This window comes from Saccostrea cucullata, unplaced genomic scaffold, assembly GCF_032062105.1.
Source record: "Saccostrea cucullata isolate Sc308-1 unplaced genomic scaffold, CSIRO_AGI_Scuc_v1 ctg482, whole genome shotgun sequence".
Taxonomy (NCBI): domain Eukaryota; kingdom Metazoa; phylum Mollusca; class Bivalvia; order Ostreida; family Ostreidae; genus Saccostrea; species Saccostrea cuccullata.
Window position 1 is genome coordinate 420,211 of NW_026932110.1, and position 11,878 is coordinate 432,088.

General features: G+C 35.9%; 1 protein-coding gene across 2 annotated transcripts; it reads left to right on the top strand.

Moving 5' to 3' along the window:
* Nucleotides 1-1,443: 1,443 nt before the first annotated feature.
* Nucleotides 1,444-11,731, top strand: LOC134234473 (ceruloplasmin-like). Of its 2 annotated transcripts, XM_062716550.1 has the most exons (14): nucleotides 1,444-1,720; nucleotides 2,280-2,485; nucleotides 2,742-2,930; nucleotides 6,557-6,818; nucleotides 6,974-7,077; nucleotides 7,302-7,413; nucleotides 7,518-7,756; nucleotides 8,047-8,228; nucleotides 8,443-8,692; nucleotides 8,839-9,004; nucleotides 9,081-9,241; nucleotides 10,490-10,647; nucleotides 10,867-11,101; nucleotides 11,367-11,731. In XM_062716550.1, exons 1-14 carry the CDS (start codon nucleotides 1,596-1,598, stop codon nucleotides 11,675-11,677), a joined length of 2,700 nt encoding a protein of 899 aa, XP_062572534.1. In that variant the 5' UTR covers nucleotides 1,444-1,595; the 3' UTR covers nucleotides 11,678-11,731. The 2 variants fall into 2 exon arrangements, with proteins under 2 accessions (XP_062572534.1, XP_062572535.1); XM_062716551.1 differs by lacking the exon at nucleotides 2,742-2,930.
* The last annotated feature ends 147 nt before the right edge of the window (nucleotides 11,732-11,878 follow it).

The window sequence follows — 11,878 nt, forward strand, 5'->3', positions numbered from 1 at the left end:
AAAGTTTGTGCTCTCTGTCCTGTTACTAACGCTAATAGCATGACAAGCTTCAATGTCAAATCAAACACTGATAAAACTTCATTTTCCCCCATACTGCGAATAAACGATAAGACCGTGCTCACATCCCAAGTCTCTGTATACCGCGGTAAATTAGGACGGTCGATAAAGACTCCTCTCACGAAACGTCTAATTAGCGAATCAGAACCAATAGCCACATCATTAACAGGTGGTAATAAACAACTGAGAAAACTCCTGGCGGAATTAATTGTACTATATGAATATCCTTTATCAAAAAGTTCTGTAAGAAAGTCCAAGACAACTGTTATTGGAAAAGTATCAGATACTTGGATAGATTTGCGATTTAGAAATTCTAGCCACTTTTTCATATGCGAATCATACTGTTTTTTAGTTGACGCTCTCCAAGAGTTCATAAGAACCGGAATTGCTTTCTCTGAAATGCCTTTGGATTGATACATTTTCCGGATATGTGACATGCCAGAAGAAGCTTTGGGTATAGTTTGTGAACTTCTTGAGGGCGATGAAGTAAAAACGGGACTGAGGAAGAATAAGAGGTGCATCGACACACAGTTTCATCAAGAATGGGTACCAACTCGCTGTTGGCCAATGAACAATTATAATTGCAGCTGGTACTTGTTCTTCCACAATCTTTTTCAGAATTCGCTGGATCAAACTAAATGGAGAAAAAATATACACACATGAATACAAATTCCAAGTACATGTAAAAGCATCAGTAGCACTAGCACTCGGATCAGGGTGCCATGATATGTAATTAGTTAACTGATTATTTACTCGAGATGCAAATAAGTCGACAACTGGTCGAGAAAAGATACTGGTTATCTTCAAAAACAAATTTCTGTTTAACATCCATTCCGTATCATCGCGATTTTTACGGCTTTCCAAATCGGCCACAGCATTTAATGAGCCCTTGATATGGACAGCGGTAAGGAACACATTATAACGATAAGCCAAAAGCCAAATGTCTCTTGTTAATTGGTTACAAATCACCGACTGAGTTGATCCAAAATGATTTATGCAGGCTACAGCCGTGGAATTATCAATGTGCAGTTTCAAATGCTTATCTCTAATTTCATTCTTGAAGGACCGGAGAGCTAAATAGACAGCAAACAGTTCTAAATAATTAATGTGAGGATAATTTGAGCTGTCAATCTGCGACCACGGTCCTGATTTTCCTATTTTTGACCAAAGTCACTGAGCCTCAATATAGAAGCGAAGTCTTTAAAAATATGTCTACAATTATAAATTTATAATTAAAAGCCAGTTTGTCAATGTGGTGTAAAAAAAAAATGATTGTCGCAATAACAGAATATTATTTTGACTGACAAATCTTAAGGACCGGAAGCTTGCACAGTTTTGCGTCAGTTATGTTGCAGGAAACGGATATGCTGAACAAGATGCTGAGAACGATATGTTTTTCAGAGTAACCTCTGCACTCTCTTATAGATAAGTAAATATTTTGTTTATCGTGGAGGAAGTTTTTCTTTTCTTCGCCTTCCAAAGGTCACAGCTATGTAGTGTTGGATGCTGACCCTCATCCCGTTGTTTATTAAATAAAGATGGATTCTTTGAGGAACTTCTTTCTGTGTTTATTCTCCTTAATAACAGTCTCTTACGGTAGAGATATTGTTTATTATGTAGCGATTGATGAGATCGACTGGACATACAAACATACGGACCAAAGGTGAGACCCCTTCATTACAAACCTATCATTATACTGGCCACACCCAATTTCAACAGAGAGAAATAAAAAAATTTTTGATAAATCTGGATTATTCATGAAAAAATGGGGATAGTTTAATCACATTACCACGTACCTATCGAAATTGTATTAATAATTTTAAAAGTTATACGATAGAATAGATTGGATTGAAGGATGTTTGATATTAAGATTTAAACCGATTGTCTCTGCTTCTTTGAATTGGAATTGTTTGAAATTCAAACTGCCAATACTTACTACACCAATTAAGGTTCTCATACTAAATACACACACTAAATACACACTGATACACCTATAATGTAATAAAAGACTACTAGTATTTATTTGTATGTTCAGTATAATGTCGACATATATTTGTTAAAACAAAAATTCTTAAACTGTCATATTTTATAACCAGTACCTTTTACCAAGACTAGTATGTCCACATATTTCTACCATCATCAATACCAAAATAATTAATGCATGAGCATTTAGCACCAAGAATGCATTTTTACGTCTTTAGACTAAAACAATTTCCTTTCAGTGAGTCTATCTTTAGAAAAGCAGTTTTTCGTGAATATAAGGATCAAACCTTCACGACAAGAAAACCTGTAACGTCACAACATGGACTTCTTGGACCCGTAATCCGGGCAACTTCAGGGGACACACTGAGAATACAACTCAAGAACAATGCCAAACGACCGTACTCATTTTATACAGACAATCTTAACACAAAAAGGAACGAATCAGGTATCATTTTACATTCCTGCTCTCACCTGCATTTGGGGTTCCTGTGTCCAAGTTGCTTCGATACGCAATAAGCACATGCTTCATCAATCAAATCAATTTCCAAATGGTACAGAGTCCTGGCAAATAAGTTAGTGATACAGGGATATGAACATTCTCCTTAAAATTCAACTTTTGGAAAACCTGTTCAATAAAAATCGTAATGTTCTTTTAAAAGACATGAAAACCCAATTAAAAATTTTATTTTCTCACAATTAAGGTGCTGCCTCCGTGGGAAGTCTTGTGCCCCCTGGGTCTACACTGACGTACGTGTACACCGTCACAGACGCCAATGTACCCCCAGCATCGTCCATAGAGCAGTGTATGACGTCACTGTATTATTCAGACGTCAACCTTATCAAAGACACAAATACTGGCTTAGTCGGAATGATTGTTATTTGTAAATCTGGTAACTATTTCCTCAAAATAATTTTTTTTAATTTTAAGATAATTACCCAATTGCAAGTGAATATTCACAAAAGATGCAGCATTCATTTTATACAATTATCAATATGAGAAAAAAGTCCTATGTTATCTTTAAAGCCAAATTAATAAATAAATCAAGATAAATAAACAAAAAAATGAATGAATATATAAATAAATTAAAATAAAATGATTAAACCTGTAAAACAAATTGCAGACGACACGTGCTACTAACCCGCTTAAACTGAGTTCGATTCTGGTGTGCATCCCTCAATGCAAAAAAGAAATCATCTGGCCTCAGGATCATGAAACGAGACCTAGACTTCAGTCAAATTTTCAATCGCCTTTAAAATGTTTATGAATCACTGAATTAATCTCACAATTTGCAAATAAAAGCACTTTAGTAGATCAATATTGAAAGATATTTTAATTTTGATCTGCTCGACTTCCACGTACAAAATCAAATTTTAAATTAAGAAAAATATATATTAATTAAACATCCTTATAAAGTGCTTTAATATTTTCCACTTTTTTGGTTTACACATCGTATTTCTCTTTTTCTTTTTCCTATTTCTTTCTTTCTTTTTTTAAAATTCATTTTCTTTTATCAGTTTTATTTCAAAGAATGAAATATCAAAGTAACATAAAGGAATTTTTTATCACTTTCATTTAATAATAAATAAAATTATCTTTAACAAATAAATCCATCATGTGGTGACAATATGTTTTCAAAATTGTCTTTTCTTTCCCTTTTCCCCCCTTTCCGTAGTTTTAAGGTACACAGAAAGCGTGTGGAAAATTATGAATCCGCCCTCATGTTTATGACGTATGTAAATAAACTATTTTTAACAGAATACGTCACATGACCAAGCGAGTATTGCATCACGGGTTGAAACAGAAAGATACGCTATATATACCTACGAGACCGGGTGCAAAGACTGTAGAAAAAAAACTATATCAGGTGAGTTGAACTATTAATACACAAAGCATTGCAATATTCTATAACTTAAAAATACACTTGTAAACATTCTTAATGCTGCGTTAATTGTTCATAGGTAAAGCCTGTATTTTTGTTTGTGTAAGCATTCAACATGTTCAATTCATAATATGAAGCTAACAGCTCTGTAGTAAAACAACATGTATGACATTTTTAAATGATTTTCCTTTCAGGTGTACTTGTATCGCCAATCCTGGATACCGACATTGATAGCACTTCCGGTAATTCGTTGCTATCCAAAATGGCGGGAAATACAAATCAAGAAAATTTGGCAGTGCAGACTGCAGAAATAAACGAAATAAAAGCAGAATTTAAGGGTTCCTGTCGGCTTTTAAAGGACTTGGGAGAATTTACACACGTTCTTACTCTACAGCCGAGTGGGCAGGATATTGTATACAAGTTTCAAATGACAGGTAAGCGCGAAATATCCAATTTAAATTGTTGATCATTTCATTGTAGAAAACATATATATTGATAAAAAAGCCAACATCTCTTTGTGGATTGTTGCGTCTTAGTTATCATAATGTTCTTTTGTTAACCTTAGGCAGCTATCCACAGACGAAGCCTAACATCATAATTCGATGTCCAGTTTTAAGTGAAGAGGAAATAGCTGACCTCGTAAAATCGATGGAGACTGACATCGTCGGTGAACCAATGATCCAGACAATGCTGAACAAAGCAGAGCAACACATTACTGTAAACAAAATCAATGTCAACAGCAAACCAACCACGGGGAAAGGACATTATGAAAACAAAGGCCAAAAGAACAAAGATAAACGACGGAAGCGAAAGGAGAAACAAGAGGAAGAGGAAGTTAAAGATGAGAAGAAGACGTCAATGAAGACAGCAGATGACGTCATCAAGCGGATCCAATGGGATGCAGATCTTCCCCAAGACGAATTTATTGTTGGGTACATAGACAGATTTCTCGGAATTCAAGAAAAATACTTCACTTCTTTCAGCTGGGAAGATATTGCCAGCGTAGATTATAGTGTGCTGGCGGTACCTAAACACAGGATTGAATATTTTAAGTATAAAGATATTAAAGTTTGGGATAAACCTCGAAGGATCGACAACGTGTTCGGTTCCACGGGTAGTAAAAAGACAATTTACGACGTAATTGCTGAATACGAAAGACTTAAAATTGACACTTCTGAGAAATCCGAAAATAAAACTGGAGATGACGATTCTGATGACGATAGCGATGACGACATTTGTGTAACGATTGATGGCACTAGTGCAACAAACTTTCAAACGAACGATGATTCAGATGAAGAAACTGCGTCGGCTGGATTCGATGAAGAAATGTGTGATGACACATTTGATAAATATTGGAGAAACAAATTACGGCCAAATTATTTCTTGGCATTTCGAGTAACAGATCCTGATATACTCCAAACGACGGAGGGTATTCAAGACGTCATCATGGATCATGAGCCTCGTTTTGAAAGCTGTTGCCTTCCTCTTCATTGCCTTCACGTCACCTTGTGTACACTAGGTTTGGACACACCAGAACAAGTTGCCCATTGCGTGGAGGTGCTAAATAAACTTAAACCAGAGTTAGCTTACATGGCGCCGAAGGACACTCCTCTTGTATTTAAGGGAATGGACCAATTCTTTAACCGTGTGGTATATGCGAAAGTGAAGTGTTCCAAAGAAATGTACACATTTGTGGACCATCTAAAACTGTGTTTGAAAAATGAGGGCATTGAAATCCGCGACAATCACGATTTTGTTCCGCATATGACCATTGTTAAAGTAACCCGAACCGTAGGAAATGCCACTGGGAAGAAATACATACCTCCCTGGGTTTACTCCAATAAACTTGATGTGGACTTTGGGAAGCAGGTGTTTGACAATATTTTCCTCTGTCAGATGTCACACGAACGACGTAAAGACGGGTTTTACGCTTCACCAACGAGTCTGTCATTTTAGATTTTGAATTTAATCATAATAAAACATTGAACTTTTAATTTTTCCAGTAACTAGTACTTAGGAATATTTGTTTTATTAACAAAAATTTAAAAATATGTGAATGAAATATTTTAGGAAATAAATTGATTATTGCTCAGTTAATTTAGCGTGTTTTGTTCAAAATAGTTTGTAATATAGAATTAACAGTTGCAGCCGATGATATGACTGTGCTGTATCATGAAGAGGAACATCTTTTTTTTACACGATGCTCTATAAAGTCTATCTTGTTAGTCTTAATTGTCTATTGCAATCTTTTGTTTCGCTAGGTCCAAACTAAAGTATGTTGTAACAATGACCTATGAATTGCAAAAGGTCTTCATGGTCACTAACTGTCGTATTTGAAAGTGTATATTCAAGCTTTCGCTGTCAACACCCACCCACCCCATGGAAAAAGAAAGGACTGTAATATACGGCAAGAGTAATTGATTTTTTAGCTGCAGAACTGTAACACAATATAACTTCTTAAACAGAACTGTGACCGTGCGAATTTAAAAAGGGACAAAATTGTTAGCAAGTGTTAAAGGGCGAAAATAACCTGTGTACAGTATACGGTCAAAGACTAATATATAAAACATAACGCCACAGTTCTGCAGCTATTGAATTTTACAGGTACGTATAACCACTGGTATCACTTCTTTTAGATGTACCTTCTGATGTGAAAGAGATATTCCTCCATTATGGAACAATATACGAGACCGAAAGTTGGTACGCCACTACGAATGGTACCAACAGCGCTCAATACACATCCTTCCCCACCATTAATGGCTATACTCACGGCAATCTGCCTGATATGGGTGTATGCGTCAACGAAAAAGTTCGTCTGTATATGACGTCATTAGGTGGCCAAAACGACATACACACTGTAGTTCTTTATGGACATCAGTTTGAAATTAAAAATCAAAGGTAAATCTTACCAATGAAACGGCATACAAAGCAATATTAAATACAATTTTATTGTTACTTTTTTCTTTTGTAAAATTCATTACATGTTTTGGCATGGCGTAGACAATGATATTTTGATATTTTGTTTCGTTTCCATTCCTTAAATGTTCCAAAAGAACCGATGCTCTGAGTTTGTATCCTGGAGCTTCGGTCGTTGCAGAGTTTCTGACGTTAGAGGAGGGACTTTGGCTATTGACAACACAACACAAATCAGACAACCGTAAGGCTTACATTGCAGATAAATAGACAAAATTGGTCCAGAAAAGACACCATTAATTATTATAACTCTTTAAATGAATAATAAATTAGGATAAAAAATTAGATCAGAGCATTTCTAATTTTTTATACAATTTTAAAGTCATAAGAGCAATTAGAATAAATCCCTACCACCTTAATTAGCGTGTTACATGGGCCTCCTCCTTCTGCATTTGCTTCTTTTTGCAGTTTATGCGAGACTACGAGTATCTGGTTGTAGCAACTCTCGTCCAGAACAAAAACTTTCTGGCAACATCCGGAAATACTACATAGCAGCCGAAAAGGCAAAGCTCTCCAACGGGTATCAATGTTTTTTTCTTTTAATTTCTCAAACTTTTCTATTCCGTAAACACCATAAGATACGTTTAGATAAGCATAGTTTAAATCATGAATACACATTTGTAGAAGCACAGCTGGACCTATCGTTTTTCAAGAATACACAAACAGTAGATTTAATACAAAGAAAGAAAGCAACATCACTTTAAATGGAAAACTGGGTCCAACGATCTACGCTGAAACAAGAGATCTGCTGAAAGTGGTGTTTTACAATCGAGCAGATAGGGATCTGTCATTGTATCCCCACGGGCTGAGAGTCGGCAAAGTCTACGAGGGGGTGTTCTATGATGACGATTCTACATCACTAGGTACGTAACAAATACAGAAATAAAAAAGGTCAAAGAAATGGATTTAATTTTGAGTTTTTCTGGATTTTTTTTACAAACATGTCGCCTCTTGCAATCTGAGAAAGATATGCTCTGTCTGCCAAAACCCATATCCCTGGTTTTTGGAGAGAGGAATCCATGCATGTGACTCGAAGAGCATAGATCGATGGAACTGAAACAAAGCCTATTTCACTTGGCATAAAAACATAATTTACTCCCCATTACAGTAGTTATGAAGGACAACAACCAATATGAGAGACTTTCCTTTGTAGGTAAGAAAGCTGTTCCTGCAAACACTCTGAAGACGTACTATTGGAGTGTCCCAGACAACGTATCCCCCACGCTGTATGACGATCCTTGTCTAGTGCGACATTACACTTCTGGTCTTGGTCATGACGAGGAAACCTTCTTGTTTGGTCCAATCAAAATCTGCGAAGAGGGGTATCTGCCACCAGTAATTTGTTTTTATTTCTCTTTATAATGGTGTCAAAAAACTATGAAATGTTAAAAATAAGCAAATTCCTCGCAAGAATAACTGTTTGATTAGATGTAGATAGCTACGCACAGGTTAATACTAGTACTTTTTTTTAATCGCAAAAATTAAAAATTAGTTTGAACATGCTGGGTTCTTCAATTCTATCACAAAGTTTTCCTATGTTGAATCGTAGGAGAAAGAGAGGGAAATTTTTATGGTGCACAAAGATGAAAAGTTAAATGGTTTATCACCGGGTGGTTTTCCTCCTTTGTCTGTTTGTCTGGAAGAAAACTTGAACATCCATCTGATGTCGTTTGGTACATCGGAACCTCTCAGCTTTATCGTAGGTGGAGGCATCATAAAGCAGAGAGGTCACGTTCTAAATGTAATGGAGGCTAGAGAAAATTCCATAGCAACGTACACAGTTACCATGGTGAAAACAGGTGACCAATCGCGTTTCATACAGGGATGATGGAACTAAATTATAATGTAGTGTGATGTTTTGTGTAAAAGTATGAAATTTATTTAACTCAAAACATTTTTTAAAAAAATTGATATACATTGTATGATTTCTGGTCAAATATCACAGGAAACTGGCCCATAAGAAGTTTAAGTAGCAATAATGCTTCCGTGACGCTGACTGTTAAAGACTGTGGCGTGTCAGTGGGCTTTGTGTTGAGAGGCAAAAAACTAAACCATAATATTGGGATCAAAGAAGGAGATTGGGAGTACTCACAACTTTCTGACTGGGCAAGGTACAAGCATGTGAATTTGAAATTTTTCAATTAAAAAAAAAAAAATTTATGTCACGACCCTAGTTTTTTTTTCCAGCAAATCTGCGGGTTACCAAATGGGACCACAATTTAAGAAGGTGATGTTTGCAAAATACTTCAGCGAGTTTTTTATGTTTGAAGACGTTCCACCAGACCCGAGAGACAAAACATTAAATGGTCCACAGCTCTCAGCCAATGTTGGTGACAGAATTATCATAGGTAGGACACCTTGGTCATACATGTCCAAGAACAAAATCGATGTCGATATCGACATTATTATATCGATATCGTATCGATATCGATCCTAACTAGAACCATAAATTGGAAATTTTGGATACCATATACATGTAATTATGAGATTAGTGCTATGTCGATGTCGTCAATATCGACAATACCATGCATGACGATATCGTATCAACATCGATTCTGATATAAACAATTTATTTTTAGAATTGAATCATAGCATAATGGTTCATTATTGGCACGAATATGTGAATAAAACGACGAAGGGTCATATAGAGGTTGTTATTGTATTGAGTGAGATTACGAGTAAGGTTTTACGTCAGTGTGGAAGTTGGTGAAAACATTATTTTTTAACAATTGTGATTCGATATCGATACGATATCGACAGTAATGCCAACTAATAATAAGTACAATCTTCTTACATGTAAACTATTTAAAACATGGAAACACACAATAGCAAGGACAATACTAAGCAAGGGTTGAACAAACATGATTTGATATCGATGATATCGAAGTAATATCGTCGATATCGACACCACAGAGATAACTTATTAAAGGAATAGTATTCAAGTTACTCACATTAAAGAAACAATATTAAGGGTTGTTACCATAACCCATTGAGCAATCATGATTTGATATCGAAACAATAGCGTGGATATTAATTAAGGAAAATGTCATAAAACAGAAAGTATTCTATTATGCACACAAGTATAAAGATTTTAGCAAACTATAAAAAAGTAATCAGTCGATATCGTAACTACACCGTATTTTGAATACCTAGGTTGGTCCTATAGATACGTTGAAGTTGCTTTTTCGAATAGATTTATTACATAATATTCTGTTATATGAGTAATATTGCCCCCCCCCCTTTCCATGAAACTTTGATGAAAAACCTTTATTATGAAAAAATAACAGTATGTCCTTAAACGAAAAAAAGCTGCAGTCTTCAAAGCATAAAATATTTTCATCTGCCATGAGGCCATCTGAAAAAAAAATAACGTAAATTCATAATTTCAATGGCTTTAAGCGAATTGTACAGTATCTTGATATTTTGATTAAATTATAATATAGAGGTCCGTGTTTGCTCTGCTCCTATATTGTACTGTTTTATGGACTTTAATATTGAATACTATTCGTTATCTTCCTATCCTTCATGCTAGCAAAATTAGCATACATTGTATTCCGTATATAGTCCTTTCAAACTCTTTTTTTCTTTAAAATTAGAAATGAAAAATATGGGAAAGCGCAAATACTCCCTTCATGTTGATGGACTTAGCGATTCCGCTGATGCGGACATCGGTGATGAGGAATCAACAAAGATCACCTGGAATATTACAGAATCCATAGGGCCGGGAAGTGCAGACCCTCCGTGTATCCTAAAGGTAGTACAATATATACAGGTTCTACCAAAATTGGAAATGTCACCCAGTGGCGGATCCAGGAATCTTACAATTGGAGGGGTCAATAGTCACATCCAAAATAAAAATGATTTATTGTCATGTATATTTTGGACACAAAAGGGGGGAGGGGGGCTCTAAATCCGCCATTGTCACCTTTTATTAAAAAGTTTTGTAAAATTATTTGAATCACTTTTCTTTCAGCCATATTACTCCAAAACCAGTACACAAGACGTCCCCTCTGGGTTATTTGGTCCACTAGTGATCTGTTCCCCCTCTGTGGCCCCTGAGACGGTGGAATCGACCCGACAACAGAAAGTGTTTATGGTGGGCGGTGTGGATGAGACACAGAGCTGGTACCGGGAGGAGAATCTAAAGAGTTACACAGGAATCGTCAACACATCGGACCCTCGCTTCACTGAAGCCAATGCCATCAGAGGTTTGGACTTCAATAACTTCAATATTAACAAAATTCACCCTCAACTGAAAACCACATGCAAAAACCATCATCCTATCAATACATCATGATCATCAAATTATGTATTCGGTTCACTACAATATAGAAATTTATGTGCTATGTAAAGCAAAAAAAGTTGAAATTTTTAAATAATTCTGCTTTGTTGAGATTTCTCATTTATATGTATTAACAAATGTTCATTGGGGTAATGGTTGAATTTCTGATGTTAAAAATTCTACTTCCACAGTTGTGAATGGCTACTCAGACGGGACCATAAAGAACATGACGCTACCCTCGGGAGAAGATGTTTATTTCCATTTCCTTAACATTGGGAAGCATCTTGTAACCATTCACTTGTATGGCGTGAACATCGGGGACTCAAATCTAGAGGGGATGGGGCGAAGCACTATCACCCTGTACCCCTGGGCCTCCAAGTCCTTCATGACTCGATTTGAGACCCCGGGGAGTTTTCTTTATGAGGAACTGTTAACAGAGAGATATACAACACGGATCTCCGGTTACTACACAGTTGTCGCTGAGGCAAAGACAACAGAATAGAGAAACACAACTTCCGTTTCAAATATAAATGCTGCAATTCTTCTATTTATTTTATAGCTAAGCTGCAATACTTTTTGGAAAAAACAGTTTTAGCTTAGCTCTGCAAGCCCAAGCAGTGCCTTGTTAAATTCTTTGTATTAATCCATGCATATGAAAATTGTAATCGGAAAAAAACAGGGCATGTTTGTCTAGTTGATTCTC